The sequence below is a fragment of the Electrophorus electricus genome, chromosome 9 (genome assembly GCF_013358815.1).
Source record: "Electrophorus electricus isolate fEleEle1 chromosome 9, fEleEle1.pri, whole genome shotgun sequence".
In the NCBI taxonomy this organism is placed as follows: domain Eukaryota; kingdom Metazoa; phylum Chordata; class Actinopteri; order Gymnotiformes; family Gymnotidae; genus Electrophorus; species Electrophorus electricus.
In genome coordinates, this window is record NC_049543.1 from 3,926,967 (window position 1) to 3,949,671 (window position 22,705).

At 41.9% G+C, this 22,705-nt stretch overlaps 2 protein-coding genes and 1 long non-coding RNA gene across 3 annotated transcripts; 1 reads left to right on the forward strand and 2 right to left on the reverse strand.

Annotated features, from left to right (window-relative positions):
• Positions 1 to 88: 88 nt before the first annotated feature.
• On the reverse strand, positions 89 to 7,022 carry erap2 (endoplasmic reticulum aminopeptidase 2). The gene is made up of 19 exons (XM_027006303.2): positions 6,939 to 7,022; positions 5,665 to 6,287; positions 5,403 to 5,541; positions 5,085 to 5,219; positions 4,845 to 4,965; positions 4,601 to 4,755; positions 4,053 to 4,166; positions 3,818 to 3,949; positions 3,572 to 3,703; positions 3,405 to 3,473; positions 3,111 to 3,286; positions 2,861 to 2,940; positions 2,559 to 2,742; positions 2,266 to 2,422; positions 1,611 to 1,795; positions 1,258 to 1,419; positions 1,014 to 1,154; positions 795 to 876; positions 89 to 656 (listed from the first exon to the last, which is right to left on the reverse strand). Exons 2-19 carry the CDS (start codon positions 6,177 to 6,179, stop codon positions 510 to 512), a joined length of 2,826 nt encoding a protein of 941 aa, XP_026862104.2. The 5' UTR covers positions 6,180 to 6,287; positions 6,939 to 7,022; the 3' UTR covers positions 89 to 509.
• Positions 7,023 to 10,459: 3,437 nt separating this feature from the next.
• Positions 10,460 to 21,237, reverse strand: rgmb (repulsive guidance molecule BMP co-receptor b). Its single transcript, XM_027006234.2, has 3 exons — positions 20,702 to 21,237; positions 14,277 to 14,809; positions 10,460 to 12,785 (listed from the first exon to the last, which is right to left on the reverse strand). Exons 1-3 carry the CDS (start codon positions 20,805 to 20,807, stop codon positions 12,096 to 12,098), a joined length of 1,329 nt encoding a protein of 442 aa, XP_026862035.1. The 5' UTR covers positions 20,808 to 21,237; the 3' UTR covers positions 10,460 to 12,095.
• A 97-nt stretch (positions 21,238 to 21,334) lies between these two features.
• Positions 21,335 to 22,383, forward strand: LOC113574981. The gene is made up of 2 exons (XR_003410370.2): positions 21,335 to 21,462; positions 22,223 to 22,383. It is a non-coding gene; the product is annotated as an uncharacterized LOC113574981 (long non-coding RNA).
• The last annotated feature ends 322 nt before the right edge of the window (positions 22,384 to 22,705 follow it).

Below are 22,705 nucleotides of genomic sequence, written 5' to 3' on the forward strand. Positions count from 1 at the left end.
ACTAAATATATATGTCAGGTCATACAGATCATACATTAAATTCACATAGTTAAAACCAGACACTCAATAAACAACAACAAAAAAAAAATCCGGTTTCTTCTTCATTTTATGAAAGATATTAGAAACCATTACACAATATCTGACACAAAACATTTTGCAATTCCTTAAAAAAGGAAAAGAATAAAAATGTTCAAATGTTGCACTCATCACACCAGTTGTTTCGACAAAGTCCTATTTACCCCAGAATAAAACCATACAAACCATGCTAAATGTAGTTATCAAAATATATCTACAGCATAAAACCTTTTATTTTTAGCTATACTTATAAGCTAACTTTATTTTAGCTTTAAGTATCACTGAAATATGATAGAAAACTGATAGTAACCCTTTTGCTGATTTGTTTATAAAAATGAAAAGCACATTGATTTATTTGTCTGCCCCTTTTCTAAGCCCTTTGGAAATGTGTTTATGACAGGTGGATGTTAAAGGCCAGTCCGGGGTTTGGTTTTTTAGTCCAGCATTCTCTGAAGCCAGTTCCTCAAAGCTTCTAAATTCCTCTCCATCCACAGAATGTTCTTCTCCACGTTCTCAAGAGCCACCTGAGTGACGCGGAGCTGAGATGACTGGTCCCTGATGGAGTCGAAAAAATCCTTGATCTGGAAATGCAACACACACTTGTTTAGTTTTCTGTGAGTTGTCCACAGAACACAGGTAAAGCAGCCTGAAGAGGATCATGTTAACCATTGTAACTATAATGTTTATATTACTGTAAGAATAAATAATATAAAACTCACATCAGCAAGTTCTTCTTTGGAAGAGAACTGCCCTGTTGTACCAATTAGTATATTTCTGATAGAGAATGAGCCCAGCTGAAATCTGCATAAAGAAAATATGGATTTGATGTAATTAATTATCCTATTTTATGTTCAAAAAGGTAAGCATGAACAAATAACTTCCTATTTTTTATTTCAGCAAATTATGATTTTTACCAGTTTTAATCAAATGACACTTACTTTTCCACCAGTTCATTCCAGTTCTTCTTTACAAAATTCCAAGACAGGAAATGACCTGATGGATTTCTGGCCACATAGTATATTAAGGCAGATAGGTCTTGTGTTCTTATGACTGATCCCTCCATTCCAAGCTCCAGCAGCCTAAGATCAAATACATCAGTCTATCTTCATTTGACAGATACTTTTTAATAGTTAATGTCATGAGCTAAGGTGCACACCTTTTGCTTTTGTATAGATAACATACCTTAGTAGTTTACTTGAGTCCCTGTTGCTTGCCAAAGCTGCAAGGATTTTGCTTTTCTCTGATGCACTCATGGACACCCTGTACTTTTCCAGTAGGTAATTCCAGCCACTATCATCTTGGGCTCCAACCATGTAGATGGTCTCCATCACATCAGTGGGTAGGCTGTGGAATTCAATTCACAGACGGCATACCATTACACTACACATTCGCTAGGACAATCAGCTCACTGTATTAAAGCTCAATTTATAAAATCTGTTAGTAATAGTCTACCATCTAACACAAACCAAATTGCTTGGGGGGGGGGAAAGACAAATGACATTGATTACGAAGATAGCAGTTGTTGTAATAATGACCTAATTGTGCCATTAGCTTTCACCCAGCTGTGGTAGAAATATCTGGCCTTCTCCAAACAGGGTGCAAACCCAAGATCGCATGCCAGGGACAGAAGCTCGGAGCGCATCCTTCTGTCTGAGACTGTACCCTCGTTACTCCAGGTCTGCTTCTCTATCATGTCTCTAAAGTACTCCAGTATGTAGATCTACAAAAGACACAATGAATCACTGTCCATGAACACACCCAGGCAGAATTATGCCAATCAACATGGGGCCTCACAAGCAGATCTGAATTTGAATGTGAAATAGAACTCATTCTGCCATAAGGAATGGTGGAGGAAATTCAGTTAAAATGTGCCTAAAATGAAAGCCTCTTTGACTGAGACCAGGAGAAATGAGCAAATAAAAAGTACAAAATCCTGGGAACTCCTCACCAAGGATAGTCTGGCACATTGCATAATATTGTGCATGCTGTAAGGCCACTTGATTTAAAACCTTTTAATTAACCAGGTAAAGTATACAGAGCACAGTTCGCTATTTCTTAATGCCTGCAAAGGATTTTGAGTACAACAGTAGACAGATACCAGACTGGTATCTGCTAGCAACACTGATGCAGTACTTCCTGCACCACCCAAAGGTTAGCATGGATCAGTCTGCTATATCCAATTTGAAATACCTTGAGATTTTGAGTGACGTCATATACATTTCTCTTCTGCATCATCTTGTAAAAGTATTCTAAATACCCAATGCCTTGTAAGAGGGGAACATTGTGGGTCTCAGACTTCAGGTAGGTGATCAAATCCAGGGCCCGGTCTAATGTCAGTCGCCCTGCCCTAGAGACATCAAACAAAAACAAAAAGAAAGAAAAATAAGACTTCCTGTATTTTTTCTAATGGCCTACACATTCAGCCAGCTCACTATTAAATTCTTTTGGTAGCCAACATGCCCTTTAATTTATTGATTACTTACGTGACCAGTTGAAAGGCATTGTGAATAAGGTCAGCTCTGTCCTTGAAGCTCAGAGCAGTGTGGTTGACTCCCAGCAGCTCAATCAGGGCATTCCAGCCCTTGGTGTCATAATTAATAATGTAGTAGCCATTCATGTCTGTATTAAACTTCACCCAGTCTACGTCCTGATTCAGGACCAGCATGTCTGAGAAGTGTTCAAACGTGTTACTAAATAGATAACGGGAAAGGTCACTCGATCTTATGAGCTGTATGTTTAAGGGTACGCACTGTTAGTAGAAAAATCGTGTAACGGTAGATCATACCTGACTTTGTCTCTAATATATGCCTCGTCTCAGTGCTGGAGTGGCTTGTTTTGTAGGTTAAAGGAATATGCCACAGATAGCTATTGAGAAGAAGTCATGTAAAATTAAGAATGAGTTTAAATGCTAGAACTTAAAAGACATTATTAGAGCTTAACACATTACAGAAAATAAGGCTGCTGAACTACACAAGGCTATGCAGGTCAGTGCATTATGGAAGTCCGAGGCACAAATGAGGGATTTGGTTTAATACCCAGTTTGCAATGAATGCCACATGGGGTCACCAGGCTGGATGGTCTTCAGAAATCGCTCTTGCTCAATGTAAAGCTTGTTCCCCTTGTGCTTCACAGTCACCAGAGGAACGCCCTTCTGCAGAGTCCATGTGTTCATCATCTTTTTCAGGTCAATATGTTCCCCAGCAAACTGATACTGCAGAGAGTCATTTACACTATCTTTATGCCCAATATATATATGATATACTTCTGCAATTCTATTTCATATGTACTGTACAGTACTGGACTAATAGTCAATGTAAAATAAAACTTACTGCATTTTTGGTAGCCTGTTTGTCACTATAACAGTATTCTCCTGATGTAAAATCCTCTTCAGAGCAAGTCTATGGAACAGAAGGATATAGAATACTTCATACTAGAAATCTGTTGCTATTTATGTATTTCATATTTGCAAAAATTGATAAAAATCTGGAGTAATTACATTGACCAGACTGTTCCAAAGGTCCTCGTTTTTGGCATTCCTATATTTGAACTTCCGCAGGTATCTGACTATGCCACTCTGGAACACATCATCTGTTAGGAAATTCCTCAGCATGTGCAGAATGCATGCCCCCTAAACAAATGTTAGAAAACAGATACGCAAAACAAAAATTAAACAAAGCCAAACTAGCAAGTGCAATCTTACTAAAAAAGGCTGTTTCAGGAAGCTTTGAGCTTGAGCTCTCACCTTGTCATAAGACACAGTGTCAAACATCTCCTTTATCTGAGTAGGGTTCTCTGCTGAACTGGATATTGGCCTGGAGGAGTTCAGTGAATCCCGTCCAATGGCCGCAAAACAGGTGACCAACAAGTAGTCCTCCTGAAAATCAGAGCATAAAATCAAAAAGCTGCCTTGTGTAGTGTAGAATATTTGAATAATTGGTGATGTAATAAAATATTAGAGTATAGAAATTGGGACATACCACTTTTAGTTGTGGGTACGTAGCCTGAACAGAGACAAACTCCATATATCGTGCAAATCCCTCATTAAGCCATATATCATTCCACCACTCCATAGTGACCAGGTTTCCAAACCACTTTGGAACAGAAATACACATTTCAAAAATAACAAATTTTAGAAATGTTGGTAATCCTCAGTTTTACAAATAAATGCTGTAAGAATATAAACAATAAGCACTAGAACTGGCAGCTGGGGCATAATTTTGACTACTTAACAATTAGCACTACAACTGGCAGCAGAAATTAATGCCTGAAATACCATTTTCCATGTCGACATGAATGTTCAGTAGCATACATGTACAGTCTCTGTTCCTTGGATCGTTTGCTTTTTTGGTCGCATTTTTAGCAGTTTGTGCAGAACGAGCTAAAGCTACTTACTTAGCACCACCTACCTCCTCATAGAGTAAAACCCAGCTAAACACATTCAACACAACAGATAATAGGTTTTAGTGCAATGCACTTTTTTAAACTGACAATGTCCACTGAGTTATGCCATACGTGCGATGCCAACCTGATGGGCCAGCTCATGACCTATCACCATAGTAACCCACAACTTGTCTGAGGCGGATGAGACGTCAGGGTCATAAAGGAGAGAGGTCTCTCTATAGGTAGTCAGACCCCAGTTCTCCATAGCCCCTGACTGGAAATCTGGAATGGCTATCAAATCTAAAAAACAGAAGGGAAAATACATAATTAATGAAAACAATATGAAGAGCACAGCATTAACTACAAACTGAAAAACTGTATACATTTACCTAGTTTAGGTAATGGATAGTAGATACTGAAGTACTTCTCATAAAACTCCAAAATGTTTACGGCGGCTTCAAGAGCATAGTGGGTCTGGTGCCACTTGTGTGGAACAGCATAAACGGAAACCTAGAAAAGGAATTACATTATTACAGGCAGTTCACGATGAGGAATACACCAATTCATATGGAAGGAAATAAAAACAAAAACAGCAGCAGCTGAGACAGCATGGACAGTAGCTGACTTACATCAATGCCAGTTGACGTTTGTCTGCTAACAGACCTGAAGTCACAGACTATGAAGGCCACCAGGTAGGAGCTCATCTGCACACTCGCCTCAAAACGATCTTCCAACAAACCGTTGGCCAACTCCACCGTTTGCTCCTAATAATAATAATGATAATAATAATAATAATAATTCATTATATTTAATATTAATACTGCTATACTATAAAATATTCTATACTATACTGTACTATAATAATAATAATACATTATATAATACATTTTTATTCATGGTGTAAACAAATGTAGATTCTCGATATGTGGATGTTAAAACTTTTTTACTATGGGCATGTTGGACAGAGCAACATGAAAGGGTCCCCTTCTTATCCGAACAGAGTAGTTGGCTTTGAAGATGGGCTCATCAAAACACGGGAAAGCCATTCGTGCAGAGGTAGGTTCAAAGTGAGTAGATGCCAAGAATCTAGATTCAAATTGAGCACAAACAGCCATGTTTATATAGTTATCATTATATAGTTATCACTCTTTTCCACAAGATGGCCACTGTTTCCTCTGTTCACATGAACTTGCATTACAGTGTACGAACCTTGTTTCTCCATCTGGGGTTTTGTATGAACTCTTGTAGAAGCCATAGAAACCTTTGCCCAGTGCTGCTGTAAATTCCAAATACAAAAAGTACTTTTCTCCAGATGTCAGTATCTGAGGAGAGAAGATGGCTATCTGCTCGTGGGGAGGGTACTCCAGAACGGGGAGCGCCTTGTCAAACAGGGGCGCTTCGCTCTCGTCCAGCACATCGGCTGCAGTGATCTCAAGGGCTTTGCTGTGCAGGACCACCCAGTTGGTGTTGTTTTTCACGTCGATCTCGATCTTGACAGAGCCGTTGAACGTCAGCGTTGTAAGGTTGGGATGGAGTAGAAGATGGTAATGAACTGGAATAATGTAATTTGGAAGACGTAGCTTGCTCCAAGGGAAAGGAAGGCCATTGGTAGCCACATGGCCACTGTTGACAGAGGCACTGTTGCTTTCCGAGGACAGGTATGTGCCAGGGAACATCAGCAAGACTGAGGTAAAAAATAAAACTTGCCCGGTGGAATATGACATGGCTTTTGAATGGAATAGTACGTTTTTGGTGAAGAACAGTAGTATTACCACTTAGCTGCTCCTTTCACATTCTAAGCTGTCTGGTTCAGGAACCACATTCAGTTGAACCTGAAGAAAGAAAAAAAATAATCCAAAATGAGGTGTAACTTATTTTTTACACTGCAGAACTCTAACCTATATAGGCTAATAGGGTAGAGTCCTGACCTATAAACCTCCTTCTTAGTTTACATCTGAAAACTAGTTATTTCCAGTATGTTCCAACTTACTTACAGCAGGGCATACCCAGTATGATTAGCAGTGTTTAATTAATACACGGACGCACAACCTATTGTGATTTTACTGTGTAGGTACAGGACATGCTGTTGTTCTTCTCTTGCTGTGCTATATTAAGCACCCCCGCAGGAACAATGCTGTAGAACAATGCTGGGATTCTCCAGAACACAGATTATACAGGGAAAAGACTATATCCTGGTGTGGTTTGTATGGTAACGAGTAACTCATTGTGGACATTGTTTTAAAGTTCAGTAGGCTGTGATCTGTGATCTGTCAGTGCACCATCGCAGCCCGCTCTGTAACACGACGCGGCGGCCTGTCACACTGACACCGGGTGATTGGCTCGGATGCAATGAGGACAGTTGTCTTCATAACAGAACTGCTACGAGCGCTTCAGAACATGACACGCAGCCATTTAGACCTCGAAACGACGACATACGGCAGGAAAAAAATGCGATTTTTACTACACAGCGAGAGGAAGTTTACCTTAATTTCAGCTGCAGCATGGTCGCGCGCTTTCGTTTTCCCTTTCACGTGCCCGGCCCACTATTCGTGAGCGTGCGGCTGCTGCCGGGCTCGCGCTGCCTTACCGTGTTGCTGAAAGCGAATGCGAGCGCCGGGGGGCTTTGGGTAACCTCGAACAAATGACTTACAGCCGGCAACAAGTCGGGACAGAGTTATGTCATCACGGGCTGGTGCATATTTAAAGCTCCGTGGAGTGACTAACTGCTTTTTTTACGTGTGCTTCTGAAAATCCAGGAGGAGGAACGGGTCTGTATTATAAAAAGTAGATGTTTAAAACGTAACATTCATTACATGGGGTTCTAAAGTTGGTTTTCTTTGCTAATGGAAACATATGTCATCAATGCAGTGTCCATAGTACTGTAATGCCCTGCCACTGGAAATGAGTCTTTGATTCTCACGGTCTGAAGGTGTTTAACGGAACGATCAGCAAACCTTCTATTGCTTTCTCCATTGTAAAGCTGATTAACCTACGTCTCTTACAAATAATACAGTAGACTTTATTCCTGCAGTGTTGCATGAGGTGGAATGGGTGATGATAATTGGTTCGTTCATATTAGTTATTTTAGTGGGTGTGCTAATGTATTTACATGTGACACATCTAGAGCGCTTGCAGTATACAGTGACACAGACGTGAACACAGAGATCATCCTGGAGGATTCTGAAGTGGTATTAGCCGCTGTTTTTTTCTGTAGGATAACAAGTAGTGAGCGCCAAAGGGATTCTTGCTTAACAGGTCAGTGCGACTATCATCTATGACTTCCTTAGGAAACCAGGAATATATATATATGTGTATATATATATATATATATATATATATATATATATATATATATATATATATATATATATATGTATGTATGTGTGTGTGTGTGTGTGGGGGGGTATTATTAAGGGTACATATGATAAGGACAGTTCAAATGTGAACATACAGATGCACAAAAGCCGTTGGTGTTCATATCATTCTTTGACCACAAACCAACAAACAGGTGTGATCTACTAAACACAGACCTACCGTAAAATGGTGAATCATTTACTCACTGCTGTGTCTACCATTAAACAGAAAATGCCTTGAGAATGTATTTTATCTTTAGTACAACAAAATTTGGCATATTGTTTAGATTTGCTGGAGCTATGAGCTGACCCAATTTATATATTTATGATAAACAATATAACTTCACATGAATATTTAATCCTATAATATCCCAATGCCAAAGTAACCCACTGTGAAAATGACCATAGGTATGTCACTTCTCAAATGGAACAAAGTGTGTCTATATTTTAGCAGAGAGCCTTGAGAGGAAAGAACAACACAGTGGAAAGATTCCATGGCGGGTGAGAAGTCATGTGACTGAAAGCTGCTAATCCCCTGTGTGGCTTTGCAGAGCCCAGTCAGCAACCATGCTTTGCAGTCTCCTTACCGCTCTGCTCATTGCAAGTAAGTCAAAAACCTTTTTTGAGAGGCCAGATAGTTTTCAGTCTATTTAACACACAATAATAATATGTTATTGCAGCTTATGTAATGCTGAAACCTTTGAAAGTTGTTTGTTTGTGTTGTGTGTGTGTGTGTGTGTATCTTTTCGGCAGTGAATAACATATTAGAGGTGGAGTCTGCTCCATACGCTATGCCACTTCCCTTTTTCCACATCCCACTGGATCATGGAGGCTTGACCATCCTGGTCTGTGTGTTCAATGACATCATAAACAGGGATGGAGGGATCTCCTGGATCACCAGTGGTGCCAGTGAATCAGGTCCTACCGTCTACAATATAGTGGGACAAGGAGATAACAGTCAGAATGTGTATGATCCTACGTCCATACAGTATCTGCTTTCTGCTGAATGGAACACCTACACTTGTTTTGTGAGTCACCGAAGCAATGCTCAGTTCATTCACAGACACTACGCTGGATTGGTGAAGGAAACTGGTAAATCATAGTGTTTTAAAATGATCCTGGTCTTAATGTGTAAGTCAACTTATCTGTAAGTCTGGCCATCAAGCAGATGTGTTAGATCAGAGGGAATGCTGAACTGTTTCAGTATCAGACCTGGTAGACGTGAGCATGAAGCAATGCTCAGATGCTGCTATTTTGTGCACAGTTAGGTTTTTCATAACATGTTGTCTTCCTTTGCATTCAGATGATGAGGACATGGAGGATATGTGTTCAGAGCGTCAAACTAGTTTGATCAATGGTTAGTGATAACCTAAAAGGTCCTAACATGAACCAATTTCAAATATGCAATTTAGTAATTTTTTTAGATAAAAAAGTGTTTTTCTTTTGTCTCTCCTCCAGATATCCAAGTACACACAGACCTTCTGCTCATCCAGGTTGTTAGAATCATCTTCCTCAAGATCACTGTTTTCAATGTCCTAATGACTGCACAAGCTGTCATTAAGTGGTAAATGTTGTATTATCACCTATTACTCTACCTTAAACAAGTACTGCTATATTTCCTAGTAATACCAACTAACAAGATATATATATTATTTATTTTTTACATTTTTTAAAATCTCTTTCAGAATATCATGTAGTCATTACAACAACTGTGATCCAAAGGCAGTATGGTAGAAAGTGACCCAACTCAGCCGCCTCCTGGTCCGCACACGTGAGCACGCAATTTGAGCGCATGTTTTGAGCGCACAATTTGAATGTTGGGGTTTTCCCTGCAGCTTTAAAACTGACAAAAAAAACAAGCAGGCTGCACCAGAGCACAGGTGCTCCATCAGATGGTGTGAGAAGAAAGATCTATCTGATCACAAACTAACCTCAAGCTCTGAAGAACATAACAGGTGAAGTGCACTGGAGTTTTGAAATATTGCTCCTTCTGTTGAGTCAGTCTGTTGAGTCACTTCTCATTTAAGAGAATATTAATAAGGATTAGAAATCCTTACAAGTGTTTCTAAATGAACAGCTAAACTGTAACAGAGTATTGCGCCGTGACTTGTCACCATGTTTGCCTCTGTGTATTTAATGATGTGATATCCATGTGTAATATGACACAACCCACAATACAAATCAGTAGGCTGTTGGGTGTAATTGGGTGTGTTGGATGTTGTATGTAAATAACATAGTAATAATCATGTGGATGGTACTTTGCCTATATAAGAGCATGCGAATATTAAGTGTCAAGCTGTCAGAAGCAATGACCAATGAAAGCCAACAATGTTTATGGATTTTCATTTAATGTTTTAAATAAAACACACCTTTTCCTTGTTTCTTTGTTTTTAGTCACCGCATCCAGTACAATACTAAAACACTGATGTAACAATGGTGGCCCACTAGGTGGCAGTACAATCACATTTGAAACTTTTTTTTTTTCCAAACAGCAAGAATATGGATCTTAACTTCTCTAACAAGACATTATATTTTATAAATAATTTAAGTATAAACATCAAGCAGTCACTCTTCACAAAACAGAAATCAACCACAACAAATAAAAGAAAGAAAAATGATCACAAGAGCAAATGCAACAAAACAAAACAAAACAAAACAAAACAAAACAAAACAAAACAAAACAAAACAAAACAAAACAAAACAAAACAAAACAAAACAAAAACACAGGATGAAGGCTTACCTTTGCAGTTAATTGCACTCAGATGCCTTGCTCTGGTCTTTAAATACTCCATCATTTAATTTAATCAGCCAATCAACACAGACTATCAAAGATTTGGCCAATCAATACAGCCCATACAGAATTTGGCCAATCACTGCTGACAAAACTCCCAGTGTTCCAAATACAATCTAATACACTCGTCACAGTATGGTAGCAGCTGTGCGGCACTGACAGTAGTTGCAATTAAATAAATGCACAAACATGAGTCTACAGTAGCAAATATTTTAAAAGGGTTATGGTACAAAGGAAGATTTAGGTTGTTACCTTTTTGGATGCACCCTAAGGCAATCACCATAAAGTATGACATTTAGCACTGTGGGTATAATCAGTTAAACATACACTCAAAGGACAGCCATCTTTTTCAGTGGAAGATCACTTGAATACCTCATGAATGAAAACAGTGACATATTTGGAAGTAATGCAACAACTAAAGCACAGTTCCCATAGTTTCTGGATGTGAAAAGTCCTTAAAGATGCTCTTTAAAAGACCTAAAGATCAAAATGATCTGAATCCTCAAAGTAGGTAACATAATGGTCTGGTATTAGCTTGCAACTATAGCAGAGTTGAAATTGTTAATGTTAATGAGGAATTAATTAGGAAATTGGATGTGGGTTCTCCAAATATTGGCCCATATAATATTTGGCAAAATAAAAATTCCCACTTAGCATTTAAGGACAGTTAGTGCATCAGACAGCAATTGTGACTAACTCAGGTATCTACAGTGTAAATATCCAATTGACTCATACTTTGTGCCAGCTATATGCTGAGAGAGCAAAATGACATAGAACATCTTTGGTTGGAGGACAAAAAAAGATACCTTACTGTTATACTTAAGTGATGGCCAAGCTTGTCTGGCAGCACTTAAGTAAAGAAAAGGCTGTACATTAGTAGTGAGCCAAGGAGCAATGACAATAAAGCTGGGGTTTTGTCTGAATTCTTCATTTTTTAATCTACACAAAAGTTAACAACCATATCGAGTTCTAGACTACAAATGAGAAATGACTTCTAAACAGATACCAATTCCAGGTCGTCAAACATGAATCACAATACTAGGGCAAGTGCACCTTTGAAATAACCTACTGTCACACTGTTCTGAGGAGTTATATGGTGAGGTGAGTCCTATCTACATACAGACACGCACAAAGGAGATATAAAAAAGCGCTTGCGGGAATCAAAATGAACTATCCAAGATCACTGGGTTCTGGTTCTATAGAACACTGTTCTGTAGTCGCAACATAAAAAATAAAGTGCTTCCCTCAAAACGTCCTCTCCTGAGGACAACAAAACCAAATCACATAAAAAAGCATACACGTAAAAAAACCTCTAACTCCAGCTCTCCTGAAAATGGCATGTGCACAACATTTACAGTCATAGAAAGCAACGCCTCCTGTGTCCTCAATGTACACAGTATATACAAGTAAAGTTCGGATTGTTTATGAAGTCTCTTCCCCACTTTCCTGATTTTTCATTTTCCTCATTTCTGCTGAAACAGTCTTGGCCAGGTGGACTATGACAGCGCGGTGGCCAGTATGCATGCGAGGAGTGTGCTGAAGATCGCCGCCGGTCCTGGCCCTGCTCTGGAGCGAGGGAAAATGTGCCAGCGCTCCCGTTTAGGGTGCAGCACCTCCACATCCTTCAGGGCGTTGTAGGCGGCCGAGGTGAAGTTCGCATCCCCGGTGGTGAGGAGGTCAAACACGCACGAGTAGAAATAGATGTCCTTAACCTCCAACTTCTCGCGGCATTTGCTGGAGGCGCTCTCCGGTGTGAAGGCCCCCTTCTGCGCCGCTGCCACGGCCACCGTCCCAGGCCTGGCTTGCACATGAGCGCCGCCCTGCTGGAGGCCAAGCACAGGCAAGCGCAGGTGCCCCTCCTCGTCGATGCGCTCAGAGGTGGGGCAGCCGTTCATGCACAGCTGCAGGTCCTGTGTCTCATCGAAGGCCATGGCGACCTCCTCAGGCACGCGCACGGCCAGCGTCAGGTAGCGGCCCAGCTGCCGCACAATGATGGTGACACCTATGTAGGCGGCGTGGAGCTCCACCTCACGGCCCGCCGTCCGCTCCACAATCAGGAGGCTGCGTGTCTCGCTGTCACCGCCCATGACCGTGCCGTCCACGAATGCCGCCGGCAGGTCATCCGTCACAGCCTGGTACACCTTCTGTTCTGTGCACTCCTGATACGGTTTGAATATTATGGTGATCTGAAATAATGGAATATAGAGTGGGACTGGAGTTTCGTTTGGTGTGTATTTAATCAAAATCTCAGAATCGACATGGTCTGGACACATCAGACCATCATAGCTACTATGTTTATTCATACGGTTGTGAGTGTGTGTGTGTGTGTGTGTGTGTGTGTACATATATATATATATATATATATATATATATATATATATATATATATATATATATATATATATATATATATATGTGTGTGTGTGTGTGTGTGTGTGTGTGTGTGTGGGTGTGGGTGTGTGCCCTGCGAATCTAGTGTACAGGTTTCAAATCACACCACTCCATAACACTGCAAAGGAGAGAAAAGCTGCTGACTAACATGTGTGGTATTACTTTAGTAAAGGGTGAATGCAAGCTTTGTTCGCATGACAAGGATGAAAAATAACCACTAGTTGGCCATTAGACGAGGCAGCTGAAAGGGCCTCAGTCGAGTAGGGTGTGCTAATAATTACAGGCAAACAGTTAATAACACATCCCCACCTCCAAAGTGAAAAGGTCCCAAATGAGAGGTGGTTAGTATTAGCACAGTCCAGCCTGGTCTGCTCATATCACCTCGGATAAGATCAATTTGGTAATTTAATTAAAAAAAAAAAAGTGAAACAAGACCTGTTTCTCTGGTACCAAAATTGCTTCATCCCTCTCACTGAACACATATTTACAGTTGCTTATAGGCATTTAGCATGTGACAATCCAACATAGGAAATGGCTTGGTAGATGGTGTGTGTGTATGAGAGAGAGAGAGAGAGAGAGAGAGAGAGAGAGAGAGAGAGAGAGAGAGGCACTAGGAAAAACAGAGACAGAGGTTTCTTTCAGGCCTGTCTTATTAAGGGCTACATTCTGTCATTAACAGCATTACAGACGTTTCACAGATGTGTTAGTCACAGGACACGAACCCTATGCTTTGTCCAACTAGCACCTGTGAATACTTTGTCAAAGTTCAAATAGCTAACTGAAAAACTTTTTTTCTTGTAATTAAAACATGGTCATTCAGCGACACAATAAAAATGATAAGTATTAAAAAGGAAAAGACATAAAAAATGGTAAGTGGTGCTAGTAAAAATAAAATGTCCCCAAATAACTCCTTATTTGAAATGACTATATGTCTCCTGCTATAAACACAATTACATGATAACATCTAGCATCCAAGACCTCTGTCCAAAATGTTCAGTACACACACACATACACACACACACACACACACACACACACACACACACACACGCGTGTGTGTGTGTGTGTGTGTGTGTGTGTGTGTGTGTGTGTGTGTTTGTACTGAACATTTTGGACAGAGGTCCTTTGTGAGCTGTTCAAGCACCACTTTGAACAAACTTCCATAGACTTCCACAGATTAAACTGTTATAATAAAAAAAATCACACGACTGGGAAGTACAATTTCAGTGCAAACATGTTCTACTGAAAATAAAAGAAACTGAACAAGCAGCATACCACCAGCTCACCTTGTCGGTTGCCGTGGCGATTGATCCTAGCACCACCGGCACGTTGGTTACCTGCACGGACAGGTAATTGTTATCGATAAGGGGCCATGCGCCCTCCACCTTACAGGTCTGGAACTGATCCTTAAAAGTCCTCAGGTGTGGGTCCCCAAACAGGCCGCAGAAAAGGAAGGTGGGACGCTGAGGCTCAGAGTCTCGGGCTGCCCCTGTGCCGGGCAGGGCCGCCGGGTGGTGGTGGCGGCTGTGGTAGTTGCAGGGCTCGATGGGGACCGCAGGATGTGTGGAGGAAGTGGGGCCGTCCTTGGAGCAGTTCCTCTGGATCATAAGGTCGCTGATCCCCAGCATGGCTGAGTGGAAGACCAGGTTACCCCGGCAACTCTTGGAGGTGCGCTGTGTACAACCCGAGTAGGCGCGCAGGGCCTTGCAGAACTCCACGTCGAAGCCATCCAGCGAAGGGCTCAGGTGTGAGGTGAGCGACACGAAGTCAGTGGTGCATTTGTGGATGCGGCACTGCAGGGTCTGCACCTGGCTCTCCCCTGGGGGGGGGGGGGGGTAGAGAGTAGGGGCGGACATTAGTGCTACTCCATCTAGAGATGGCTGCACCCAACAGCGGCATCGAGGAGAGCGAAGAGGAACACTCTCCCGCAAAACCGCTTGTGGAAAGCAGGTTTTGTGCCTGGGTGACTGTTTGCTGTTGTTTGACATCTTAAATTAAAACCCTACCAAAGAGATGTACAGCCTACCGTCAGGCTGTCTCAGCACATTCACATGGCTTTATGTCCAAAACCGAAAGAGTGTCTATTGTTTAATCCATTCTTGCATTCAGAAGTGGTTTAATGTTATTTAAATATACTAACAATGCACTCAAGATCTCAAATTCTACAGTACGTCATAGTGTGGTACATGGATTATCTGACGTGGGTAACAATGTCACTGATATCAGCTCTTTTAGCTTATAAATTACTTCTTAAAATAGCAGGAAATAAAATACACATGCACTATTATAGGAACAGAAGTAAAACAAAGCATGCTCTCAGTAATGTGAACACATTCCCTGATCACAAGCCTTTAAATGTTAGCATTCTGGGTGGAGCACAAGGCAAATGTAAAGAATAGCATGCAACAAAACACACTCACACACCATTAAGAGAACAGGCTTTAAAAAAGTTTTTAAGAAATCTTCAGAAACAGGATCCTGCAGATATGTAAAGCTCATGAAAATATTAAATATTTCCTAATATAAATCCTGGATTAGTCCAAACTAGAAATTCTTAAGCAAGGGGTTGTCTTGCATAAGTGTTTCTTCAAGGACGGATTCCTTGACTTGTTTTACACCACAGTACGAAGGCAGAAAGATCGGACTCAACAAGTGTGTAAAGTCTCCCGTTATCATCCGAGCTGCCTGTTTACTGCACCAATAATATCAAGCAAAACAGCACCTCAAAGGAGAAAAGCGGCTGTCCTTCCTACTGTAAACTCTCTCCAGGCTGTGGCTAGCATCCCAACCATCAAATACAAAAGAGTTGCTTATCACAGAGTCAACTTGAGCCACTTACTGTAGGCTAATATTCAACTGCCTTCACTTCAATTGCTGCATAAATGTTTATGTTAATTCACTTTTGCCTGTGGGCCAAGGACCACTTGAGTGTTTTTCTGGATTCCTTTGATTCTCAAAAGTCCAAATGTGCGTGGCATCAGTGAAAAAGCTAGCATGTACTAATGTCACAATGGCTTTTATTTGTTTTAAAAATGGAAAGAGGCTCTGTTTCATTATTGATTACATAATTTTCACAAATAATGCACTTGACTCCATTACCCAGCAATGACATAGCACAAAATAAATCGCAGGAGACAGAGAAAGCAAGAGAGAGAGAGAGAGAAAGTGAGAAATAAAGAAAGAGAGAGAGAGAGTGTGTATGTGTGTGTGAGAGAGCGAGAGAGACAGAGAGAGTGTGTGTGTGTGTGTGTGTGTGTGTGAGAGAGAGAGAGAGAGAGAGAGAGAGAGAGAGAGAGAGAGAGAGAGAGAGAGAGAGAGAACGAGAACATCCACACACCATTAGCTGCATCTGGCTCAAGTGTAGGCCTACTGCATTACCTCAGAGACAATAAAAGAGTGTGAGTGCAACAATATGAGAGAGAGAGAGAGAGAGAGAGAGAGAGAGAGAGAGAGAAACAGACAGACAGAGAGACAGAGTGAAAGAAAGAGAGTGAAAGAAAGGCATCTCATAATCTGATATCAACTGCAGGCCCTCCATTAACACGCCTGTAATGACTTGGTCTTGCACAGTAAGGACCTCCCACCCCAGTCTCGCAATGCCAAGAGCTCCTAACCACAGGCCATTCAAATGCATTCGATCTGATTATCGGACGATGGCGCAGTTCTGCCAGTGGTGGGAGATCAGACTCCTGCCCCCCTCCCCAGCTGCCAGTGCAGGCCGGGCAGAATAGTAGCCAGATTGGGTTTCACTAACAAGCTGTAAAACAATATGGAGGAACAGCCAAAGCCATGTTGTGGTACTAAGGCGACGCAAGAGAAAAAAGGCCTTAATCCCACACAAAATAGGCAGGACAAAAGGGCTCAATCCCGCACAGAATAGGCAGGACAAAAGGGCTCAATCCCGCACAGAATAGGCAGGACAAAAGGGCTCAATCCCGCACAGAATAGGCAGGACAAAAGGGCTCAATCCCGCACAGAATAGGCAGGACAAAAGGGCTCAATCCCGCACAGAATAGGCAGGACAAAAGGGCTCAATCCTGCACAGACTAGGCAGGACAAAAGGGCTCAATCCCGCACAGAATAGGCAGGACAAAAGGGCTTAATCCTGCACAGAATAGGCCAGGGAAAAGGTATTTATCTCACACATAGAAAGCAGGAGAAAAGGCATTAATCCTGCACTGAGAAGGCAGGAGAAAGGTGCTTATTCCCGTATGGGCTGGTACTGGGGCTTCTACTGCACTGTAAAGATCCTATCTCCGACGCCATGACACTGGAATTCGACACAGGAAAACAAAACGAAGCCGTGTGCTATTAAAAGCCCATACTGATCTCATTCATTCATACATTCATTCTGAGTCATTCATTAACTTATGATTACGCCCAGGCCACACTGACCCTTGGTGAAATCTTAAAGTCGTGTGTGAAACCACTTCTTCACATGTAGTATTATACAGCCTGACTCTATGAAGGATCCAAAGAAGGCAGCCAAGAAAGGCCCCAAAACTGCCAAAAGACCCAGCACCAAACACAACTGTTTGAGGTGGATATGCCCCATTCTTACCCAGCAGCAGAGAGAAGCTACTCACATGGGCCCCCTGCGAACTCATCTTTAGCCAGCAGCTACATGAGGGGCAGAGGCAAGACGTTGGCCTCCGAGGCTGATCAGAGAACACCTTTTGGAGTCTTGGTCATAGCGGCTTCTGGAGGGGAGACTTATTTAAGGTCAACGTGGAAAGGGAGGGTACCCATCGCATGCGACGTGCAGAGCTGCAGCCATGCGCTTCTCCCAACGTGCATATGATCAGGGCACCAACTGCAAGGCCTTTATATCCAAGATCCATGCAAATCCAATTCACAGCAGCCACGGACACGAGCCGTTTTTCATGGAGAGGTACGCGAAACGCAATTAGCCCGTTATCCGAGACGCCTGCGAGGGACCGGTGCAATTGGATCTACTGTCATACCAATAACAACAATGACAGGGGGACACCTGATAATAGGCGGAATGGAGAGAGAGAGAGAGAGAGAGAGAGAGAGAGAGAGAGAGAGAGAGAGAGAGAGAGAGAGAGAGAGAGAGAGAGTAACGGAGGGCTGAGAAAATATGTCAGCTTTCCCCATCTCCTGGAGCTGAAGGCTGTTTGTAATTTTAGAGCAAGTGAGGAATGGAATGTCTTTGGGGTCCCCCAGGTGGGAGCAGTAGACCATAAATTACTACTGGCTGCAGAGGGTGTACAAATCCAGCTATCACAGTCAGTGTTAGAATGTCTCAGAGAACTGCCAAACAGAGAGGCTGAACCTAACCACCAGAACGTCCTCTTTGTTATGTTTTAAACTTAGAGAATTAAGAACTTTGTAAATGGCACAGAGGGCAGGAAAAAGAAAATTTGGCATAGGTTTCAAAGCAAAAGCGGAAAGATCCACATATTTATGGTAGATGACATAAGCCTGTCTCATGATCATCATTTCATAAATCTAACTTTCTCAGATGAAGAAAGTCCAAACCCTGATGGCCTCACTTTTAGCATCTCCGGGGTACAAAGAACAAAGTCCTTCGTGTTCTTTTCTGGTTCAGTCAAGATCATAAAACCAAACTTGCAATAAACCAGAGAGAGAGAGTGAGTGAGAGAGAGAGAGAGAGAGAGAGAGAGAGAGAGAGAGAGAGAGAGAGAGAGAGAGAGAGAGAGAGAAAGAGAGAGAGAAACGAGGTGTTTGTTTCACAGGGCAAGGTAATTTGCAAGGCCGAACTGTGCTTTTTTCCGGAGCACACAGCACACCCTTGTTGCAATTAAAGCCACTGGAAATATTTTCTCAGGGTGGCCAGCCTCTTGTGGGGCACTCGCGGCTATAGAGGGGCCCTTGCTGGTGCGGCGCGAGTGAAATTTCAAGATGTGGAATTTAGCCAGGGCAGAGAGGTCAACTGCTGCAAGCCCCCTTACTCCTGCAGTGAACTTTAACCGCTGCGTACAGCGGGGAGCCTGCAAGTCTGTGGGGCCAAATCACATCCTCTGCGCCGAGGATCTGCTGAGATTTTTTTTGCTGAGCTGTCTGGAGTCATGGGCAGTTTGACATGGGCAGAGTTTTTTTCACTGGGCAGAAACGAACGTGTCTTGAAACAAAGACTTGGAACATGTCATGCAGCACATAAAAAGAAACCTAATTGGATAGTGCCTTTTGGAGAGCAAAAGGTGAACTTTCCGACCTTTTGTACAATAGCGAGGAATAAATGTTATCCGTTTAGGAATGAAAAAAGACAAAAGAAAAGCCGGAGACAGCATAGGATCCTGCTATTGCTGCATCACCAGGAATTTCATCCAGTAAAGTACCATCGAGTACCCCTGCATTTTTGGAGAGCCACCAACTGAGCTGTCTAGCAGCGCTGCACAGTTCAGTACAGAAACAAAGAATAATTCGTCTACCGATTTAAGAGTCACATTGATCTTCCACAGGTGAAAATGCCAATGCCAAGTCACTTTGCACAATCACACTACTATACCACCATGACAGAAATTTGCTACAACCCTTAAACTATCAGACCAAGGAGAGATAAACATCGTCAAAATAGCTGTTAAACAGAAGAGACTCTGAAAGGGGACATGGAGCACCAGACACAGATAGAAACCAATTTCACTTTAAAGAATGCAGATTAGGGCACGTATTTAAAAAGTACATTTCGAGCCACATTATGATTCTTAAATGCCTTAAAATGCTTAAGTAATCTTTAAATACTCTAAACGAAGAAGCAGTAAAGGGTTACACAAAAACACTAAAAAGTGTTAAACGGTTCAAGACCCACATTAAATTAATTACGAAGGCGTGACCGCGTATTGGTCACCCAGTAGTGTTCCTACTGCCATTAATTCACAATGGCAAGAACGCGGACGGGGGCCAAATCTCCGAGAACGGAACGACTCCCAGACAGCCAAGCAAGCGTACGCTCGACACCAAATGTGTAGTATTCACAATCTCCTATTCACAAACACGCCAAGTTAGCTGGAATCGTCCAAAAGCTCTGCAAACTGGACATTCGGATGGGCTCTTTGTAAAACGACAGGACTAATATAACAGTGGCAAACATGTTTTTCAATTTTGTATTTAGTTTAAATTAACCCTTGTGCAAAAGACTTTTAAAACTATTATTTCTAAGTAGCTTAAGACAGCCACGCTTCACCATCCTTTGAAAAATAATATTTCGGTCCTAAGATGCCTAAAACTCATCATGATTTAGATCATTAGATCGTAGATCAATTTCTCCTACATTAAGCAATGTTTCTTTCGAAACGAGGAACTACATTTTTAAGTGCGACAGTAAAGTTATAGACGTTACATACTCCCACTACGGTTTTTAAATCTTTACTGGAATTCTCCTGCTCCTAACGGTCCTATCTCTGGAAGTGGAAGAGGGATCGCATTGCTCAATTACCCAACCCCGTGTGAACGAAGGACACGCAACCTTCTCCAAGTACAATTTCATACAAATGAAACAAATTCACATGGACGCCGCTTCAGTTTAGCAAAGCGCGAAACTTTTAACATGTTTGAATGTTGAATCATATCGATTTGTCACTGATTGCAATTAATGCATGTTCTCCAGCGCATGCCTTGTGTCATTCTGGTTGTTACTCGAAAGCAAAACGCTGCTTTGCGATGCACTGTACTTCTAATCGACTAACTCCTTACTATGGTCAGCGTACTAAGATAAAAAGGTAATTACCGATGTGACCCAAGAAGGAAAGGGTGCCCAGAAGCAGCAGACAAAGTAATGGAGACGGGTGGAAGAGGCAGTCAGCCCCGGGGTAGTAAAATCCTGCTTTCCCCATACCCTTCCATCCAGGTCGCGATAGTGAGCGACTCAAGTACTCCACGGGAGAGACTAGAGGACGTGCGCCAACAGCGTGTAAATGGACTTCGGGTGTCGATCTTTCACGCCTCACTCCCTTGATGCGTATTTGCGTTTATTCGTATCTAGGCTAATACTTTTACGGACTGCGAGCCCGTCCGCCCCGCCAAAGTAGCGAAAAACAAAGTCACGGCTTAGGCAAGTCTGCTCCCAAACTGTTCTTCCCGGTGCACCAGTCCAATGGACCACCTAGTTTTGGTATTGCACGGATGTTGTGCGGAAGCCCGTGGCGAAATTGTCAATCCAACAACAACAACAAAAAAAAGCGCGCCCGAGAGACGTAGACATCGCGTTTCTCTTCCACACGGAAATCTATCCTCCGTCTTTCCCAAGTGATCGATAGTGAATCAGCCGAACGTTGGGTTTAGCGGAAACCCCGCCCGTGTGCACTGGCAAGGTCCTCCTTTGCGCGCTGAACGTCCCGGGAGCAGTCAGAGGCGAGCGAGTTTCTCTTTCACGCTTTTACGGAATAAACAAGAAGCTTCACAATGTACAAAATACTTGGGGAAAATATCGTAACCTACACATCATGGCGTACAGACCTTCATTAAATATTTGTTTCGATATGAATTAATGTAAGAAATATATTTATGACATTTCTTTGATCGATAAACGTCAAACTCGTGGGCGCTGAAGACGTAATAATCTTTGCTTGAAACGCATAACTGAATAAAACGCAGTGTATTCAGATAAGAATCTAACAAAAGGAGTACATCAAAAAGCAGAAATCATACACAATATTGATATTTATACATCTAATGTATTGTTAATATTCTTATTTTTTACGGAACAAGAATGATAGTGCCTAATGTTGACCACAAATCCAATATAACATTGCAGATCCCCACAGTGGGCTACTACTGTAGTTAGGTGCTACTATTCTAAAAGCAAATTTGGGGAAAATGCTGGAAGATGTGCGCTAAAGCAGAAATTATGGGATGCTCCAGTCTGCTGTTTTGCAGGTGCAGTGACAGATATAGTGACAGATCAGGACATTTTACAGGACATTTATGTGTTCACGTTTCCTGCCCAGCATATATGCTGTGAGAGTGGTGTTTAAATGACCACAAACTCACAGCCTCCTTTCAGAAAAAGACACACTTCCTCTTGCGTTCTCTCTCGCGCTCACTGACCCACGCACGCGCACACACAGCACATGTAGCGTCCTCCATGGAAGTAGGAGAGTTAGAATTCAAACAAGACAAAAACAAATCAATGTTTGTTTGTTTTTCTGATGTCCTATTTATTTTTTTTATTTTCACGCTACTCTTGCATAATTAATAGCAATGCTTCTTGTTTGTTTCTTAAACCAAAATGACACCTTTTCTCTTTTAGGCGACAGCTGAAGCAAGTTTGGTGGTTTGAGAGGTAAGCCTCTTTGCCTCGATGGCTTAAGGGGCCCTGCTCAAAATATACTGAGGTGCACAGGAAGCTTCCAGCGGGACCAAGAATAGGATTGTGGTTCAAATAAACATGTTGGCTCTCTGTGGATTATACTTCATCCATAACTCTTGAATGTTTTTGAGGGAAAGCTGACCAAAGCCACTTCCCTGACCACAGTTAGAAGCTCCTAAAGAGCTGGTTGGCTACAGATGGCTTCTTTAGACTTGTATAGACTTCTAAAGACTTCTGTGTGCACTATTATGTAATGTGGCTATTGTCATAAACCCGTCAGATTCAACCATCTTTGGTCTCTGTGAGGCCTTGGAAATATATGGTGCACATTCCGCGCTAATCGCTTATTGATTGACTGAATAGAGCACAGAAATGCTATTGGAGGCTTTGTCTAGAGGTCAATTACTAGTTGCACTTTTGACT